This window comes from Lissotriton vulgaris, chromosome 11, assembly GCF_964263255.1.
Source record: "Lissotriton vulgaris chromosome 11, aLisVul1.2, whole genome shotgun sequence".
NCBI lineage: Eukaryota > Metazoa > Chordata > Amphibia > Caudata > Salamandridae > Lissotriton > Lissotriton vulgaris.
In genome coordinates this window covers 93426418-93445960 of record NC_141699.1, presented here as the reverse complement: position 1 = coordinate 93445960, position 19543 = coordinate 93426418, and the positions used below count along the sequence as shown (strand labels likewise).

General features: G+C 45.2%; 1 protein-coding gene across 1 annotated transcript in view; it reads right to left on the bottom strand.

Moving 5' to 3' along the window:
* Positions 1-3423: 3423 nt before the first annotated feature.
* The window catches only part of LOC147679023 (solute carrier family 2, facilitated glucose transporter member 11-like), a 572060-nt gene continuing 555940 nt past the window's right edge, over positions 3424-19543 (bottom strand). The window contains exons 11-12 of the mRNA XM_086944707.1: positions 11561-11688; positions 3424-3818 (exon numbers count right to left, since the gene is read on the bottom strand). Of these exons, the coding sequence (XP_086800833.1) occupies positions 3609-3818; positions 11561-11688 (338 nt within the window). The 3' untranslated portion in view covers positions 3424-3608. The remainder of the gene's footprint in view (positions 3819-11560; positions 11689-19543) is intronic.

Below are 19543 nucleotides of genomic sequence, written 5' to 3'. Positions count from 1 at the left end.
CGTCACCATGCTTTTGTGGATGAAATTGCTGTTCATGGAAGCTGGTGTTTAGAGGCACCTGGTACTGTACTGTGACTTTTTAACAGCATTTTAAAGGAGCCGTTCCCAAGTCCGATATGTGGAAAACAATGGGGATGCCTCAAAATGACCTGGATTCCTTGTGGTCGTGGTCGTGTTTGGAAGTCCTTTTCTTGTTGTCTAGTGAACTTGCAATGCTCTTCCAAATATGTGTGAAAAATCACTCACAGCAGGTCTTGTTGTGTTATAATTGTATTCAGCACTGTTTAAAAATATTCTTTTCATGCCAATATTTCTAGTTTGGAAGTAACAATAAGTAATCTGTAGTATTATGCTCGAGTATGCATTAACCTCATGTATGCGCTATGGGCTGTATTTTCTCATTTTCTTTAGTTAGCCTAGGTACCTTCACATGAGTTAGGCCCTAATGTTTTAGTGAGTGGTGGTCACACATTTCTAGGTATGAAGTTACACAGCCTTACATGAGGAATCGTTATATGGGTGGAAGTTGCCTGTAATTTCATTGCACGTTACACTCCCTTACTTAAGGGATGGAAATGGATGTAAGTCCCATTTTATGCTGTACTTTACAAACCCTTACACGAGGTATGTCTGTATAGGTTTTAGTCCCATTTATGGAATTTACTGACCCATTACACGAGGGGTTTCTAAATGGGTTCTTGTCCCATTTTCACAGTTTACATTACAAGCCCCTACCTGAGGGATCACCGATGGGGTGCAATTCACCCACATCTTCACTTGTTCCTCTCTGCTTTAGGGATAGAGTTCTAGGCTTGCATGTCATCTGTGGCTACATCTTAGTTTTTCTGCCCTTTGTTGGGATGTTTGGTCTGGTCTTTCAGACCCATTTCTCCTATGTGTTCACGTGTTTTTGTCTATATCTGCTCTTCCTTTGGAGTTTTGGAGTTTTTCCTAGTCAACTGTCTAGTGATTTTTGTCATGTTAGACAACGTTGTTTCTACATTTTTATCTAATTTTATAAAGGGGGAGGATGGGTGATGTTTCTTGTGTATCTATTTATTCATCATCTCTGCTTTTTTACTGTATTGCTTAGTTCTTCCCGAGATGTTCTGTTCTATCTTGCATCCATGGTTTTTGAACTATTTTTCTTCATTTGTACATTTATGTGAATAGTTGTTTCCACCTAGCATCTTAAAGTTTAGTTTCTGTTTAAAAGGGAATAGGATATGTTATTTTTTGCTTAGGTATTCATGCATCCCCTCTGTTACCTTGGCTCCTAGCTGCCCAGTAAGCATGGGCGAATTTTGCGAATCTCGCGTTCGCGAATTTTGCGGATTTGCGAACTCGCAATCCGCAAAATCCGCGAATTCTCGCGAATTTGCGGATTTTTTTTTTTGTGTTTGCGCGGGTTTCTGCCAGTTCGCGAGGGTTTTGTACAATGTCGCAAATTGCGAACTTACCTGTCGGGTCGCAAGTTTCGCGAACTTGTTGTTTCTACGTGTCCAGCCTGTTTGGGACACTCTTCTTCATCACTGCCACTCTCTGTCACCACTGCCACTCTCTGACTACTCATGCCACCCTCTGGCCCACCCATGCCACCCTCTGTTTCATCACAGCACCCTCTGGTTGTCCAGTCAGTGTACATTATTGTGGCAACGCAAGCACACCTTCCCTGCCTCAAGTGACCTGAATTAATTTGGGGCTGATTAATGTGTCACAGAATATTTTTTTAGCTGGCACCTGCTTCCTTAGTGCTTCCTGATTAGTGATCTTTTGCAATTGCTAAGTGCTTTCATTGTTGCAAAATTAGTTACAACACCTGCCCTGCCCCAACTGACAATAATGAATTAGGGGCTGATTAATGGATTTGAACTTCCAGCCTGGCTCCTGCTTGTCTCCCTTAGCTGTAATTCAGGACCTTTGTGGCATATGTGTAACTATTCTGAGGTTCAGAGCAGGGTCACATAATAGTTGCAACTGGCAACTGAACACTGGAGGGGCCCCTCAGGAAGCACTACAGGAAATGGCTACTAATGATGAGCCTGAACTTTTGAACTTTTGATTCATAGCGAATCGCTATTAAGGACTCGCAAAACGGGATTCATGTAGGAATATGCAAAAAAAATGTGATTCCTACTAATTCCTTATTTGCGATTAGCAAATTGCTGATCGCAAATAAGGAATAATTCCCCATTCATTCCTATGGGCCAAAAGGCCCATAGGAATGAATGGGGAGTATTCTTTATTTGCGATTAGCAATTAGCTAATCGCAAATAAGACAGCGATTGAAAGGGTGCCAGGGGTGTCCAAAGGACACCCTGTAGCACCCCTTAAATGCTAATATGAACAGGGGTTGCGCACACACATGTCCAAAGGACATGTGTGTGTGCAACATGCAACTCGGAAAAATGCTTTTAAAAGCATTTTTCTGAGTTATCGCTATTTACCACGAGGTTTGACCTCGCAGTAATTAGCGGCCCGAAATTGCGATTTCGCAATTTTTAAATGGATGATGAATTGCATTTATGGAATCTCAAATAGAGATTTCTTAAATGTAATCCATCGCAAATTTGCGAAAATGCAATTACCGATTTTTGCATTTGGGATGATGAATCCCAAATGAAAAATCTCACTCGCAAAGGGCCAGATTCTCAGAATCTGGCCCTTTGCGAGCCAAATTCAGCTTCATGAATTAGGATGTGTGTGCACTGTTCTCATTTTACATACAAACGCTCCAAAAAGTATTCTCTGTTTTATTTTGTTTACTGATGCTCCTTAGGCTATCTGCACTCTGGCACAGACTGCTATAGGATGCCTCTGCACAGCTTTGCCATGCTTTGAACATTCCAGTCCAAACCTCTGCATGGGATATTCTCCTGTGCAATTATCTGACGTTGTGGCATTCTCCTACACAGCAGTGTAACCAGTAATGCCTGTGAGCTATCCTTTTCTGGACAGTAGTCAGACGTACATGGAGCCATTAGCTTGGACTTTTTTAAATATTGCTGAAGGCTGGCAGTCTAGGCCTCTGCTGGCCTGCATGCCAGAATGACATCCTCTTTGTGACAGTGTTTCCTACCACAGTAGCAACTCTTGCTCAGCAGATAGTTCTTTATGAAATAAAATGGTAAACTCATATATGAGGCTACTGAGAACAAATGCCACATGAAGCAAGCTCTGTTCCATTCTGAACACTCCCTAAAGCATATGGCATCGTTGGATATTAGCAGCGACAAGCTTGCTGCAACCCGCCTATATCAAGAGCACACATCACCCCATCTCTGCTCACCTAGAGCATACAACAAGCACACAACTCTGCAAACAAACGTACAGATCTACCTGTAAACGCTTCAAACAGTTGGAGGGTTGCAATGCCACACTAGTCTCAATGGCACACTACTGAAACGCTGGACATGAAACATATCATTTTCAGGAAACCGATTTAATAAATATCTTTTCTTTCAGCGTCCATGAGTTCTTTGAGGCTCTGGGTTGGTTGGATTAAAGGTGCGGATACACTGATGATGGCCTATCTAAAGCACAATGGCTGGTCTGTTGCTATGGCATCGGAACAAAGCATGAATGTGTGAATGAAGTCTCTCTCTCTCTCAGAGTCTGGTACACAGGACCTGTTCCTTCCTCTGGGAACTCTCTTCTGTGCTCAACACTAGTTTCCAGGGTGACTTTGACCTGTAAAATTCTTCTGTGACTTCAAGAACGGATTTTCCCTTCGTTTCAGGAAGAAAGATGTATACACATATGACAGTGAAGACGGCCACGGCCAGGAAGAAGAGGAAGCAGAACTGGCCCAGACTACTCTGAAAAGACAGAAGGATGAGGATGTGTTAGCAAGTTATCTCACAATTATTAATACCTACTATGCCGAAATAATATTGCGAAAAAAGAAAGGAATGAATATATATAAAAAAAAATATATATATATATATATATATATATATATATATATATATATATATATATATATACACATATATATATATATATATATATATAATATATATATTTAACAAAATACATTCTTTCCAATACTGAAGTTAGGCAAGCACTTGTTAACAAATCTATAATTCAAACGTTTGTTGGAAGTACCAGCTAGAAAAACTTTAATACGTCAAAAATAATATTTTATTGAAATTTTCATTTATAATCAGTCCTATTTGCAATATAATATTTCTTTACAACTCAGTAATTGCTCACATCAAATCCTTTCCAAAAATCATTATCTATTCTTTGTTTTTTTAGAAATAGTGTTTTCTTCTCAGGTGAAAAGGCTCTCCTTAGGTTTATTCTAAATATTTTGGCTGATGAGAGGTGAAACTCCAAAACCAGTCCTAAGATGCTTGTTGCCGACCCAGGGAGGACCTGGCCTGGCAAATGGGGCTGGACTGTTCTCATGGAGAGGAAGGTCAAGACTGATTTGTATATGGCTGGGTTTAAACTGAAATAGGATGGGAAGCAAAGAAAATGGATTTAGGCCTAGATCTCTGTATTGGGGCGTATGTTTGACATTACTCAACATTCTGTCCATCAATTGTCCATCATTTGTTCTTTCACATTTATCACCCTGAGTGGGACGGGTATGTCCATATGTTGGTCCTGTGCTCTCTCTACCACTGGAATCAAGTTAGCATGCTGATGAGAGATGAAACCATCAAAAAGGTTCCAGGATGTTTCCTGTCCATGGAGGACCTGGCCTGGCAGTTCGGGCTGGACTGTTCACCATGGAGAGCAAGATCACGACGGATTCGCATATGGCTGGGTCCAAACTGGAATGCATGAGGAGCAATAAACTATGGATTTAATCCCTGATCTCCGTACTAGGGTGAATGTTTCACATTGTTCAGCATTTTGTACATAAATTTTTTTAAATTTGCCCTGCAATGCCTGTACATTAATGAAAGTCTGGACTGGGTAGTTGAAGCAGCTGGTTCGTCGATCACAGTGCAGATGGCTAAGCGGCTTGGTTTTTAAAAAGTGGCCTGCATTTTAAAGGGTGCCAGAGATGCCCCTGCAGGTAAGTGATTGTACCCAAATCCAAAGCGGTATCTGGGGGGCCCATGGGATTTATTTTCCTCCAGGCAGTGGGCACTCTCAGTTGGCACATTGACAGTTCACAACCTGGATATGGTTCATAGTGTGCCTCCTGACAGTTTATTTACCTTGCACCTGCATCTACAAACCAGTGTAGAGGCAAAGTAATGCATTATTTGCATGGGGCTACCCCTCCATGCAAATTAGGGAACTCCTGTTTAAGATTGCGCCAGCACTACTGGTGCGTTGTGCCATCTGTATTACAGAAGAAAAAAAAATTCAACAACAAGGGGTGGTGATGGACAGAGTTTCTTGTGGCATCGTGGTTCTGTCTCCATCTGTGCTTCATGACATAGCTGCGCTGATGTCATGAAGCACTGGAATCTCCATATCATCTCCTAGAATGTTATGCTTTGTTCAGCAGGCAGTTGTAGCCTTACTTTGATGCTGGCTGGATGTTCACCTGTGGATAGGATCTTTCTTCTGAATAAAACCAGAATTTATTACCTTCAACTTGTGGATTCATATCTTACATTTGGCGACGCAGGATGGGATATATTGGAACAAGAAAAGATCTCAACACCTACCTCTAATATATATATATATTTTTTAAAACGTTTCAAACGTTTCCACAGACTTTATTTGGAAAATCTTTCATGAGGTACTTCGGTGGCATTCAACTTAAGAAGAAGACTTCAATTTCGTCTTTCTCTTATGGTAAGACAAAACAGAGTCTAATATATAATTTTTTTTATTGACTCTCACTTTGGAATATTTAGCAGCGTGACCACCTTTTGGATTTCGTATCTCGACATTTTTTTTTTTTAGATCATCGGGACCATTTAATTTTGCTTTTACGCGTTGTTGGAGCACAGCGCCTGCGATCTGCATCTTTTGAAAAGCCTTGCCTGCCCAACGTCATCGCGAGCTACCTTCTTGAGTGAGAACGCCTCTATCGTCCAAGCAGCCTTCAGAGAATTTCGAAGCTTCAGAAACAAACAAACCAGCTCTAATTGCGTTTCGTGACTCTGACTATCTTTAACATTTTGGAAAATTACGCTAAAGTCTCCTGTGTATTCAAAGATTGCCACGTATTCTGCAAGCATGTAAAGGTACTGTTTTGACTCTCGTTTTCTTCTCCAGGATTATTCCTCTGTCGTCTGTGACACACTCACTCGAAGCTGTTTTTGTGTGTCCTGCTACTGTGACACACACACACTAAACTCTCACTGGACTGTTACTGGAAGCTGTTCCTGTGTGTACAGTTACTGTGACACACACACACTAGACTCTATTTTTTTTTTGTTTATCTATTTTATTAGCAACATGCAAAATGTAACAGCCCCCCCTTTCTTCTTGTCCTCACCTGGGGATCCACCTATCAGGTGGAAAAAATGGCGAAAAGTGTTTGAGAGGTATGCAAGGGTATGTGGATCTAGCTTGAGTGCGGAAAGAAAGACAGCCTTACTTTTACATTGTCTGGTGGCAGAAGGACAGGAAGTATTCGATCATTTGCCTGATCTTGATGATGCAAGTTTGAATGAGTACGAGATATGTATTGCGAAGCTGGATGAACATTATCTCCCTAGAGTCAGCACAATTTTAGAAAGGTATCATTTTGGTCGGAGAACACAAATGGAGGAGGAGACAATTGAGAATTATATAACAGCTTTAAGAAAGCTTGCTTCCTCATGTAAATTTGGTGCAAGTCTTGATGAGCATATAAGGGATCAGTTCATGCTTGGATGTTATATTGAAAAAGTAAGGGAGGAATTGTGGCAAAAGGACAAGCCTTCTTTAGATGAAGTACTTACTATTGCAAATAGAATAGAACATTCTATCAAGTGTGTGGAAGTCATAAAGAAGAATGGTGAGAACAAAACTACTAAAGAAATAGTGAATGTTGTAAAATCAACTCCTAAAGTGGGTGACAATCACCAGAAAGAGTCTAAAAGTGAAAATGTTTCAAGCAAAATACCCTATAAAAAAAAAGAAAACAGTTTTGATTTCTCCCAAGCAACATGTTACAGGTGTGGTAAAATGGGGCATTTTGCTACGGATAGACAATGTCCAGGTTGGAAGGCATATTGTGGTAAATGTAAAAGAAAGGGACATTTTACCACATGCTGTAGAGGGGGAAACTACAAAGGTAGAGTGAATGAGATATTTTATGATTTTGGGAATGAAAGTAATTCAGATGAGCACGTAGATTGTGGTCAAATCTGTATACAGACTGTAAGTGCTGAAGAAGCAAAGAATTCTCCTTCTGATGATATTCTTGTAGAAGGTTTTCCCACAAAAGTTTTGTTTGATTCTGGGGCAAAAATCACCATTGTAGCAAAGGATTTTTTCTTGAATAAGTTGGGACAAAAGCTTGAACTGTCTCACCCTGATATAAGACCTTTTGGATATGGTGGACAACCCATTAAATTACTTGGGGTTTTTGAAGGGATGATCAATTATAAGAATAGATTGACCAAAGCAAAGATTTATGTTTCTCAAAAAGGAGATAGCATAATAAGCTGGTTTGCTCTCAAGGATTTGGGTGTAATACTTGATCCAAACTCGACACCACCTATAGTTTTAAAAGAGCCTTTTCCCTGCACTTCTCAAACTGTTTCACTGGTCTCTCAGGATTTCACTAGTGAGCTGAAAATGAAATTTCCTAAAGTTTTTTCTGAAGACTTGGGGTGTTTGAATGATTATTGTCATCGTATCATTTAAAAAAAAGATGCTGTACCTGTTTGCTGCAAGGTACGAAATGTACCTGTGGCTGTCAGGGAACAGGTTAAGGCTGAACTTGACAAGCTTGTCAAGGGGGGCATTATAGAAACAGTAGAGGGAACAGAATGGGTTGCTCCGATTGTTTACCCAAGATTGCAGACATGCTGATGTTACTTAAGGGTGCTAAAATTTTCAGCACCATTGATCTAAGGTCCGCATATCATCAGATTAGGTTGGAGGAAGGTTCGAAGGATTTGACGGCTTTTGTCACACCTTATGGCACTTTTAGGTTCGTGAGACTACCATTTGGCTTAGTATCAGCTGCATCGGTTTTTCAGAGGGCGTTAGAAAAGGTTTTGAAAGGTTTGCAAGGTGTTAGAGTCTATCAAGACGATATTCTCGTGTTTGGCATGGATAATTCACAGCATGATATTAGGCTCTTTGCTGTGTTAGAAAGACTATGTGGTGCAGGCTTAACTGTCAAGATAGAGAAATGCAAGTTTAGGAAGACTTCCATAGACTATTTGGGTCACACAATCACTGAAGGAGGAATTTTACCTAAAGAGAATTTGATCTCTACCATTTCTAAGATGTCTCCCCCTGAGAACAAGGAAGAATTGATGAGTTTTTTGGGCCTTGCTGAATATTATAGCAAGTTTGTGAGGGATTTTGCCTCATTGTGTGCCAACATGAGATATTTGTTGGAGAAAGGTGTGGAATTCGTTTGGGGCGAAAAATGTCAGCACGAATTTGAAGTCATCAAGGAGAAACTGGCCTCTGCCCCGAAGTTGAGCAGTTTTGATCGTTCTGAGAAGTCTATCTTGATTACTGATGCAAGCCTGAAAGGTTTGGGTGCGGTACTTGTACAGAAATTTGAAGGCACCGAGAAGGTCATTCTTTTTTTGTCAAGGAGTTTAAAGGGAGCTGAAACTCGCTACTCGGTGATTGAGCGTGAAGCACTTGCTGTTTACTGGTCTGTCAAGAAGCTTAAAAACTTACTATGGGGAACCACCTTTGAGGTTAGGACGGATCACAAGCCGCTTTGTGAAATTTTGAAAAAAAAAGGAATTGATGCAGTATCTGGTAGAATCACGAAATGGGTTGTTGGGTTGCAAGATTACGATTTTGATGTGAAATATCTACCAGGAGTGGAAAACAAGGTGGCAGATGCCTTGTCTCGCCTTGTTCCGGTTTCTGAGACTAGTGGTGAGGAAGATATTGATGAAGATGATGGAATGGTTTGTGTTGTAGAGGAGGCTGTCATTGATAAAGAGAGGTGGTTGAGGATGGTACAAGAAGATTTGATTCTTGTGGAGGTGCTTAGGCTCTTGATGACAGGATGGAAGGTTAAACCAAAATCAAACGAAGGGCTTGAGAAATTTTGGCATGTTAAGGATCAGCTTTCGGAGCAGGATGGTTTACTTTTTAGGGGCACTAGACTAGTTCCACCTCTGGCTCTTCGGGATGAGCTTATGTCTTTAGCGCATATTGGACATTTAGGGGTCTCGAAAACCAAGGAGATTTTGAGGAGGTCATATTGGTGGCCAAATATGGATTTGGAAGTGGAGCGTAAGATTAGAGATTGCATAGATTGTGCTCTTAGTGAGAGGGTGGCAAAACCTAAAGTCCAGCCTATGGTAGTTAGGGATAGACCAAATGCACCTTGGAAAGAGGTTGGTTTAGATATTTTGGGGCCTATTGTTTCTGCTGGTTGTGAGTGGTATGTTTTTGTCCTTGTTGATTTCTTTTCTAGGTGGCCAGAAATTGCCATTACTCGTGGTATCGAGACTAGACATGTGGTGGCTTTCTTAGCAAAGCTTTTTGCAAGGGAGGGCATTCCTAACACCATTCTCACGGATAATGGTCCCCAGTTAGTGTCTAAAGAGATGGAACAATTCTTGTTGAAACAAGGTGTTAAACACAAAAAGTCATCTTTGTACCACCCAGAAACCAACGGTATAGTGGAGAGGTTTAACCGTGTCCTTAAAAAAACTATCAGGATGGCTAAGTCTGCTGGTACAGACTGGAGGACGGATGTTTTTAAGAAGGTTAAAGTTTATAGGATATCTCCCCATGCTGTTACTGGGAAGACTCCCTTTGAACTTTTTAGATCGCGTACTGCGAATACCCTTGTTGTGCCTGCATGGGTTAATGATCTGCAACCAAGTTCTCCTGATTTGAATGATGATTGGATGTTGCGTGAATCCTCTAGAATTGAGAATAGAAAAAGAATTTTTGATGCAAGGAATTCTGTAAAAATCACACCTGTCAAAGTGGGTGATTGGGTGCTTATTAAGAATCCCTGTAAAAACAATAAGGCCCTTTCTACTACCTTTAAGAAGCCTATTCGTGTCATCAAAGTTTTTAATAACGCCATCAAAACTGCAGATCATCGAGTTTGGAACTTGAACAGGGTGGTGGTGGTCAGAGATGATCTTGTGGAGGCTTCTTCTAGTTGTGGTTGTCAAACTACTAGAGATGAACCTTCCTCACTTCCTCGCAAGTCCGCTAGGGTTTCTCATTCTCCTGAGTATTTAAAAGACTACGTGACTGTGTGATTTATGTTTTAATGATTGCTCGTTTATCTTCATATTTTTGTTCTTGTTGTTAGAAGGGAGATGTGTGGCATCGTGGGTCTGTCTCCATCTGTGCTTCATGACATAGCTGCGCTGATGTCATGAAGCACTGGAATCTCCATATCATCTCCTAGAATGTTATGCTTTGTTCAGCAGGCAGTTGTAGCCTTACTTTGATGCTGGCTGGATGTTCACCCGTGGATGGGATCTTTCTTCTGAATAAAACCAGAATTTATTACCTTCAACTTGTGGATTCATATCTTATATTTCTGAATTAAGCAGAATACTCTCACCCAGTCAAGAGATCAGGGCTAGATCCAACACCGTTTTTTAGCTCACTGCACCATCCCAGCTCAGAACCTGGCTATATGCAAATTAGTCTGTTCCTGTCCCAGTGCATGATGGGAACAGGGCAAACCAAACTACAAAGCCAATTCTTTCACTGGGAAGGAAACAAGCTTCCGGGGACCGGTTTCTGGTAATTACAGCTGTCTTCGGCCCGGCTTGCTTGAATCCTGATGGTGCAATAAGCAAGGGACTCACATCTGAGTATACCCTTCCACGCTTATGGTGGACAAAATAATTAAACAGCAAGGGGTGGTGATGGACAGAGTTTCTGAATTAAGCAGAATACTCTCACCCAGTCAAGAGATCAGGGCTAGATCCAACACCGTTTTTTAGCTCACTGCACCATCCCAGCTCAGAACCTGGCTATATGCAAATTAGTCTGTTCCTATCCCAGTGCATCATGGGAACAGGGCAGACTAATTTACCAAGCCAATTCTTCACCAGAAAGGAGACAAGCTACCGGGGACCGGTTTCTGGCATTTCAGCCGTCTTCGGCCCGGCTTGCTTGAATCCTGATGGTGCAGTGAGAAAGGGACTCATGTCTGAGTATACCCTGCCACGCCCCTGCCAAGCGCCAACTCAAATCTGACTCTGAACATGACTACTAACTAATAGAGTTATAGGAGAAGGGAGACTAGACTCCTTTCAGTGTAAGAGCTACAGCACTCTGCAATAATTGGAGACTGATAGGATATTTTCTGTCAAAATGTTGATGTATCAATAAAAGTCATGGACCATTCTTTCTGGCGGTGGGAAGCAGAGTCTGAAGACACTCCAAGCATAGGTTGTTCTTTGTATTCTTCCTTAACAGATGGCAATAGGTACTAAATATGACAATGACCTAGCTATGCAGGGTTACTTACCACAACGTATGGGAAGACCATACCAGTCAAGTAGAGCCCCATCCAGTTCAGGGACCCAGCAATTACCATGGCAGCAGCTCTGCAGGACTGGTTGAAGAGCTCGACACAGATGACCAAGGAGACAGCCGCTGCTCAGGAAAGAACGAGTCTTTTTTAAACTGTTGACATACACAAAGAAAATGATGCATGCATATTCCTTACTCTTACTTTAATCTAAGAACCTATGGCAGAATTTCAGGACAGGCACAAGAAATGCATGTTCATAAAAATTATGCTAAACCGTAATCATGTATTCAGTTGACCCAAACACCTGGCCTAAGGGCATGGTAGAGCACTTGCAACAGATGCCAAGTACATTACATATCACGCTTTTGTGCTTTTAGGAACGGGAAGATTAAGTAATTTGCCAAGGACCACAGCATGTTAAAGCTATGCTTAGATATGAACCTCGAACCCCATGTGTCGAGGTCGGCCTCTAAGCTGAATTTCCTCCATGTTATAGCAGGTTTCCATCACCAGACTCAGGGCTTGATTTCGTGTTTGATGGATGGATGCTCCATTACAAACATGATTGATATTACAGGTAATTGATATCATCCTTCATTATTATAAGAGCCACAGAATATAACACAGTTATAATAAGGTGAACTGGATATACGTCATATTTGTGACTGATTTGTCACAAAGTACCCATCTGCAAACTTGAAATTGGCCCTCAATCTTTCCTTGATATGATAATGTTAATTAGAAGCAACAATAACATCAACAACTGTAATAATTGACCACAAATCTAGATTGATATTCCATGTTAGAAATTGGGTCTCCAGTGGGCAGAGGTTTGAACCCTATCAACGTAGGGACCACAATCCTAGTCAGGGTAAGTCAGATACACAATCTAAATTAACCTGTGCGCAACCCTCTGGTAGCTTGGCACAGAGCAGTCAGGCTTAACTTAAGAGGCAATGTGTGAAGTATTTGTGTAACACTTAAATTACAGTAACACAGTGAAAATACCACAAAAAGACACCAAATCAGTTTAGGAATATAGCGAATATTTATCTGTGTAAAACAAGACTAAAACGACAAAAAATCTAATCAGTAGAAGTAAAGGTATTAATTTTTAGGCATTAAATCCAAAAACAGTGCATAGAAGTTGTTGGACCTGCGATGGGCAAGCCCAGCACAAAGGGGGTAGCTTGGCTCAAGTGTCAAGGCAAGTGAAGGCTATCGTGTTAAGCCGGCTTTGACCTAATAATATCTCCTTGTACAACCACCAAAAAGAAGGACACTACACCACTGTTGTAGAAAAATACGATTCCTTTATATAAAAATTCTCTGTTGTGAATGGGGATCAATTAGGAAAGCACATACACATTTCTTTTGGCCACAATTTGCTGGGTTTCGATTCCGGGTTAAATACAATAAATAAGCTCAGGAATAAATATCATCAATAAATAGAATAAATATCACTTTTTGTTTAGCAGAATAAATACTGATTCATTTAAATAAACAAACACATGTTCATTCTGGTATCGCTGCCACCAATTGAATACTTCAGGAACATTAACTTGCAAAACGTTTCAGGATGGAAAGATTACTCTTACAGTTTATGATGACTTCACTGATAATGAATACAGGCTTCTCTGGGCACAAAAGGAGTATTGGGACTCTTTAAGAATCACTCGAGGGATATGCGCGTGTATCTAAAAGGCAAGGAAACACAGTGAACACTTCATTTACACTCGGCTGCCACCGGGTTGAGATCTCTGTTTGCCGGTGGGGTCTAAGCGCGCCTACGGGCTTTGTCACCGCTAGCACTCAGGCGGCACCAGTTCAAAGTCTTTAGACTGACGAACGGGGCTGCCGAAGAGGTCACACAATCTTCGCGCTCGGTCAAATAAATGCCGGTTCACAGTTCCTTTATATCACCGCTTCCCACCTGAAGAAACGGGTCCACCTCACATCGGCTGCAATCGAAAAGCGATTCAGTCGGGTTCAGCACTTCTCTCGCCAGCGATGGGTTCTCAGGGGCTCCACGGACCTCCCTCCGTCTTCCTCAAACAGGGATGGTTCCCGCCCACAGCTACAGCCGCCGATTCACTGGGGAGGGGCAGAGACAGTAGTCCCGCCAAACGAAGGCTGGCCTTTCCCCGCCCCGGCGCACCACCTCTCCTCAGTCTGCGCAGGAAGCACTCTACGCCGGTGGAGCTCGGAGATGTCCGAGCTCCTCGCTGGAGGCGCCTGTTTCAAAAGGGGCACAGAAGACGCTCGCGGTCGCGGCGAACTTGCTCTCGCCTCGTGACCCGAGTCCGTCGTAATTCACCACCGGGGGTGGGGGGGGGGGGCGGGGAAGGCACACAAAAACGGCCACAGTCTCTTGGGTGTGACGAGGCACTCGCTGGGCAGGCGCTGTAGGTGCGAGGTCACCGCACACACACAGCTGACTGGAACGCCAGTCAGGATCCACGCCAGTGACCCTTGCTTGCTCTACTGCCCGCGCTACCAGCCGCCTCAGGGGTCAACAGGGCAGGTGTCAATCTGGTGTCAAGTCTGGAATCTTCTTCTTCACCTAGATCTGGAACATCATTATCCTATCTAGTCTTCTGGTCATCTAAAATGGCCGCCAGGGACTGGACCTTATATAGCCAGTGCCCTGAGGTGCTGGCTCGTGCCAGTAGGTTCTAGAACCTTCTTTGGGCTAGGCCAATGACATGGCACTTCTGAGAGGTATTTGGGACCCTAACAGCCACCATACTGGGGTTCTAGATCAGCCATTTTGTGTACCTGTGGAAAATAAAGTAATTCCTGTCAGGAATGCGCGCCAAGTAAAAGGGCGCCAAAACCTTGAAAGGCCAAGGTTCATGGAGGCTCCAAGGGGAGTCACTCACATGAGGAAAAGGGACGGCCACCATTTTAAGGTCATTCATACAGGTTGCCAATCCCAGTCTATAATGTCACAGGTTTTGCCAGGTGCCTTGTAAATAGGTGCCAAAAACCTTGTGAACAACTGGGCGTCAAGGAACATCTAGCCCCATGAAACAGCACACAAAAGGTCCTGGTAGACAAAGAAAAGCGACAAATTTTGGGAGGTACAGGGGAACAAAAGAAATCATAGTGGTGAGGGGACTCTCAGAAGCAGACGGGTCTAACACGCGTCCCCCCCAGCTGAAAGTGGGGAGAGCTACCCAACCCCTTGAGAGTTCTCAACACTAAGGCGGAAATACCTGGAGAGACCGTCTGCATTGGGGTGGTCAACTCCGGGTCGGTGTTCCACCCGAAAGTCCATTCCCTGTAGGGAGATAGACCACCTCAACAGGTTGGGGTTTTCCCCCTTCATCTGCATGAGCCAGCCAAGGGGTCGGTGGTCTGTCTGAACAAGGAAGTGTGAACCAAACAAGTATGGTCGCAGCTTCTTCAGTGCCCAGACCACCGCAAAGGCTTCCCGTTCAATGGGACTCCACCTCTGTTCCCGGGGAAGCAGTCTCCGTGACAGAAAGACCACGGGTTGATCCAGACTAAGTATGAGCGGAAAATCCGTTCCGCTCGCGGATTTTGCGAATTTTCCGTAAATTCACGATCCGCGAACTCCCGCGAATTTACCGCGAATTCGCAAATCCGCGAGCGGCGGATTCCGGGGGCAAAAGTTGAAGCCTGGCTGGCCTGTTAACTTGTAACTATTTTAGGATGGCGCCGGCAAGCTGCCAGCGCCATCCTAAAATAGTTACTAAGTTAGCTTCAACAGGAAGCTCTAATAGATAAAACCTGCTTTATTTTATCTATTAGAGCTTCCTGTTGAAGCTAATTTAGTAAGTATTTTAGGATGGCGCTGACAGCTTGCCGGCGCCATCCTAAAATAGTTACAACATGCCCTAATCGTGAGCGTCGTCGAGGCAGGTGTGCCTTCTTCACAAATCTACCGTGGAAAATCAGCTGTGATGCTGGATAGAGGCTTTTGCATCCTTGACTTTCACGAGCGCAATACCCGTGCTGTTTCTCTGACCAGGAGCTTATTTCTCTTCATCTGCTGAACTGATCTTTCTCTGACCTTTTATACACACAAGAAGCATGTGTGAACTCGCATGGTAGCCCTGCCCGTTTTGCCCCGCCCACACACTCGCGGTTTGCACCGTCTTCCCGCCATTCACCCACTATGATGGACAGCTCACTCAAGGGACCCCTGCGCCCATCGGGGCGATTGCATAGTAACACACACATGGTCGCTCGAACTAGTTGATGCTCAAATTCAGTGACTTATTCATTAGCCCAAAAACAATTGTGAGCGTCGTCGAGGCAGGTGTGCCTTATTCCCAACTCTACCGTGGAAAATCAGCTGTGATGCTGGAGAGAGGCCTTTGCATCCTTGACTTTCACGAGCACAATACCCGTGCTGTTCTTGTGACCAGGGGTTTCTTTCTCTTCATCTGCTGAACTGATCTTTCTCAGACCTTTTATACACAGAAGAAGCATGTGTGAACTCGCATGGTAGCCCTGCCCGTTTGGCCCCGCCCACACACTCGCGGTTTGCACCGTCTTCCCGCCATTCACCCACTATGATGGACAGCTCACTCAAGGGACCCCTGCGCCCGTCGGGGCGATTGCATAGTAACACACACATGGTCGCTCGAACTAGTTGATGCTCAAATTCAGTGACTCATTCATTAGCCCAAAAACAATCGTGAGCGTCGTCGAGGCTGGACAGGTGTGCCTTCTCTACCGTGGAAAATCAGCTGTGATGCTGGATAGAGGCCTCACAAGAGGCATGTGCACTCGCATGGAAGCCCCGCCCCCGCCCCAAATCCGCGGATCCGCAAATCCGCAAAATCCGCAGATCGTGGATCCGCAAAATCCGCCCATGCCTAATCCAGACCCTCTTCATTGAGTTGCGATAACACCGCCCCAATGCCAATGTCGGATGCATCTGTCTGGACAATCAATTCCTTCGTGAAGTCGGGAGCCTTCAAGATGGGAGCGTTACACAATGCTTGTTTCAGAGTGTCGAAGGCTCGCTGACAAGCCTCCGTCCAGATGACTCTCCTGGGTTGATTCTTGGCCGTGAGTTCAGTAAGGGGTGCCATGATAGTGCCATACCCCTTCACGAACCGTCTGTAGTAGCCTGTGAGGCCCAGGAAGGCTCGGACCTCAGTCTGGGTCTTGGGGAGTTTCCAGGCCATGATTGACTCAATCTTCGCCTGAAGGGGCTGCACCTTTCCCCTGCCCACCAAGTGACCTTAGTACACTACCGACCCCTGTCCAATCTGACATTTGCTGGCCTTGATCGTCAAGCCAGCTCTTTCCAGGGTTTGGAGAACGGCTTGCAAGTGCTGCAAGTGATCCTCCCAACTGCTACTGAAGACAGCTATGTCATCCAAGTAGGCAGCAGAGAAGGACTCCATCCCGGTGAGGATCGTGTTCACCAACCGCTGAAAAGTTGCAGGAGCGTTCTTGAGCCCAAAGGGCATGACGCAGAACTGGTAGTGTCCATCAGGTGTGGAGAAGGCTGACCTTTCCTTGGCTCCATCAGTCATGGGAATCTGCCAGTACCCTGCAGTGAGGTCAATGGTACTGAGATATTGGGCAGCTCCCAAACGGTCAATCAGTTCATCCGCCCGAGGGATCGGATGAGCATCCGTTTTGGTTACCGAATTTAGTCCTCGGTAATCCACACAGAATCGCAATTCTTGTGTGGCGCCAGGTGGAGCAGCTTTGGGCACCAAAACCACCGGGCTAGACCAAGGGCTACTTGAAGGTTCAATGACTCCTAGCTCCAGCATCTTAGCTACTTCACTTCGAATGCTGGCCTTCACCTTGTCAGACAGCCGGTAAGACTTGGACTTCACAGGTGGGCTGTCGTCTGTGTCCTGTCCACATCATGGGTACACAGGTGGGTCTTACCCGGGACAAAGGAGAACAGAGGAGCGAATGACCCCAAGACCTGGCGACATTCCTCCTGCTGCTCAGGAGTCAGGGATGGAGAGAGTTTCACTCCCTCCACCGACCCATCCTTTTCTTGAGACGCAAAAAGGTCAGGGAGAGGCTCTGTGTCCTCTTCCTCTGATCCGTCAGTCACCATAACCAACATGACTTCGGGCCTCTCGTAGTGGGGCTTGAGGCGGTTGGCATGTAACACCCGATGTGGGTGCCGAGGGGTCTTCACGTCCACCAAGTAGGTAGCCTTGCCCATCTTCTCCAACACCTCATCGGGGACGGTCCAACGGTCCTGGAGGGCACTTAGCTCTCCAGGCTCCATCACCCACACCTTCTGACCATGCTCCAGCTCCACAGGGTGAGCGTTGTGGTCATACCACGCTTTCATCACAGACTGGCTGGCTTCCAAGTTGTCAGAAGCTTGCTTCCACAACTTAGCCATTTGGCTCCGGAAGGCCAGCATGTAGCTCACCACGTCCTGGGGAACTTTCCGAGGAGACTTTTCCCAGGAGTCCCTCACCAGGCTGAGAGGTCCACGAACAGGGTGCCCGTACAAAAGCTCAAAGGGGTTAAAGCCCACTCCCTTCTGCGGCACTTCCCTGTAAGAAAAGAGCAAACAGGGTAGGAGGACGTCCCATTTCCTCCGCAGGATTTCGGGTAGACTTCTGATCATACCCTTCAAGGTTTTGTTGAACCTTTCCACAAGGCCATTGGACTGTGGGTGATAAGGAGTGGTAAACCTGTAGGTCACCCCACACTCCTTCCACATTGCCCGCATGTACGCTGACATGAAGTTGGTTCCCCTGTCAGACACAACTTCTTTAGGGAATCCCACTCGGGTAAGGATCCCCATCAGGGCCTTCGCCACTACCGGTGCAGTAATGGTTCTCAGAGGTATTGCCTCCGGATACCTTGTGGCATGATCCACCAGTACCAGGATGAACCTGTGACCGGATGATGTCGGTGGATCTAGGGGCCCAGCAGTGTCGATGCCCACCCTTTCAAAGGGGGTGCCAACGACGGGAAGTGGTTCCAGGGGAGCCTTCAGCTTCATCCCTGTTTTCCCACTGGCTTGGCATGACACACACGACCGACAGTATGTGTCATACACCACCCTCATTCGAGGCCAATAAAAGTGGGGGACAAGCTGTGCAAAGGTCTTGTCCTGTCCCAGGTGTCCTGCCAAGGGAATCACGTGAGCCAACTCTAATAGGAAGGCTCGGTAACACTGTGGGACTACCAGGGCCCGTGACAGTCCGTGCACTGGCGCCCTGGGCTCACTGTAAAGGAGACCATCCTCCCAGTAAACACGATAGTTCCCAGACTCGTTACCTGCTGCCTTGGCTTCAGCCTGTTGCCTCAGACCCTTGAGGGTGGGACATTCCCTCTGTCCCTTGCTCAGTTCCTCCCTGGATGGTCCCCCCTCCACTCGCCACTCAGCGGGGATAGGCAGATCCTCCAACGGACCCATGTCCTCCTCCGTGGACTCCGGGTCCATCTCCTCCGATGGCCTATCCGTCTCACGGGGCACGGACATCGAGACAGGCTCCTCCTGTCCTTGAGATGCTCCCTCATTGGCAGCTGGGTGGGCCATTGTTCCAGACTCCAACCCACGCGACTTCTCCTCCCGAGCAGCCGCCGACCTGGTACTCACACAGGCCCAATCAGGTGTACCCAGCATCTCAGATTGAGTCCGGTATTCCACCTCCTTCCAAGCATTGTGCTCCATATCATTGCCCAGCAGACAATCGACTGGCACGGCGGGGCTTACGGCAACTCGAAGTGAACCTGCAAACCCTCCCCACTCAAAGGGAACCTCAGCCACGGGATAGTGGCTCATTCTGCCATCAGCCATCGCGGCTGGATGAAGTACGCCTGGAATCACCTGCTCTGAGGACACCATATCACTCCTGACTATAGTCATACTGGCTCCTGTATCTCCTAGAGCTTCCCCTTTATGGCCATTGATGGTGACCCATTGCCCATACTTGGTAGTATTTGGGGGCACCTGGATCTTTGGAACCATCTCCCGATCACCCAGGGACACTAAGGTGACAC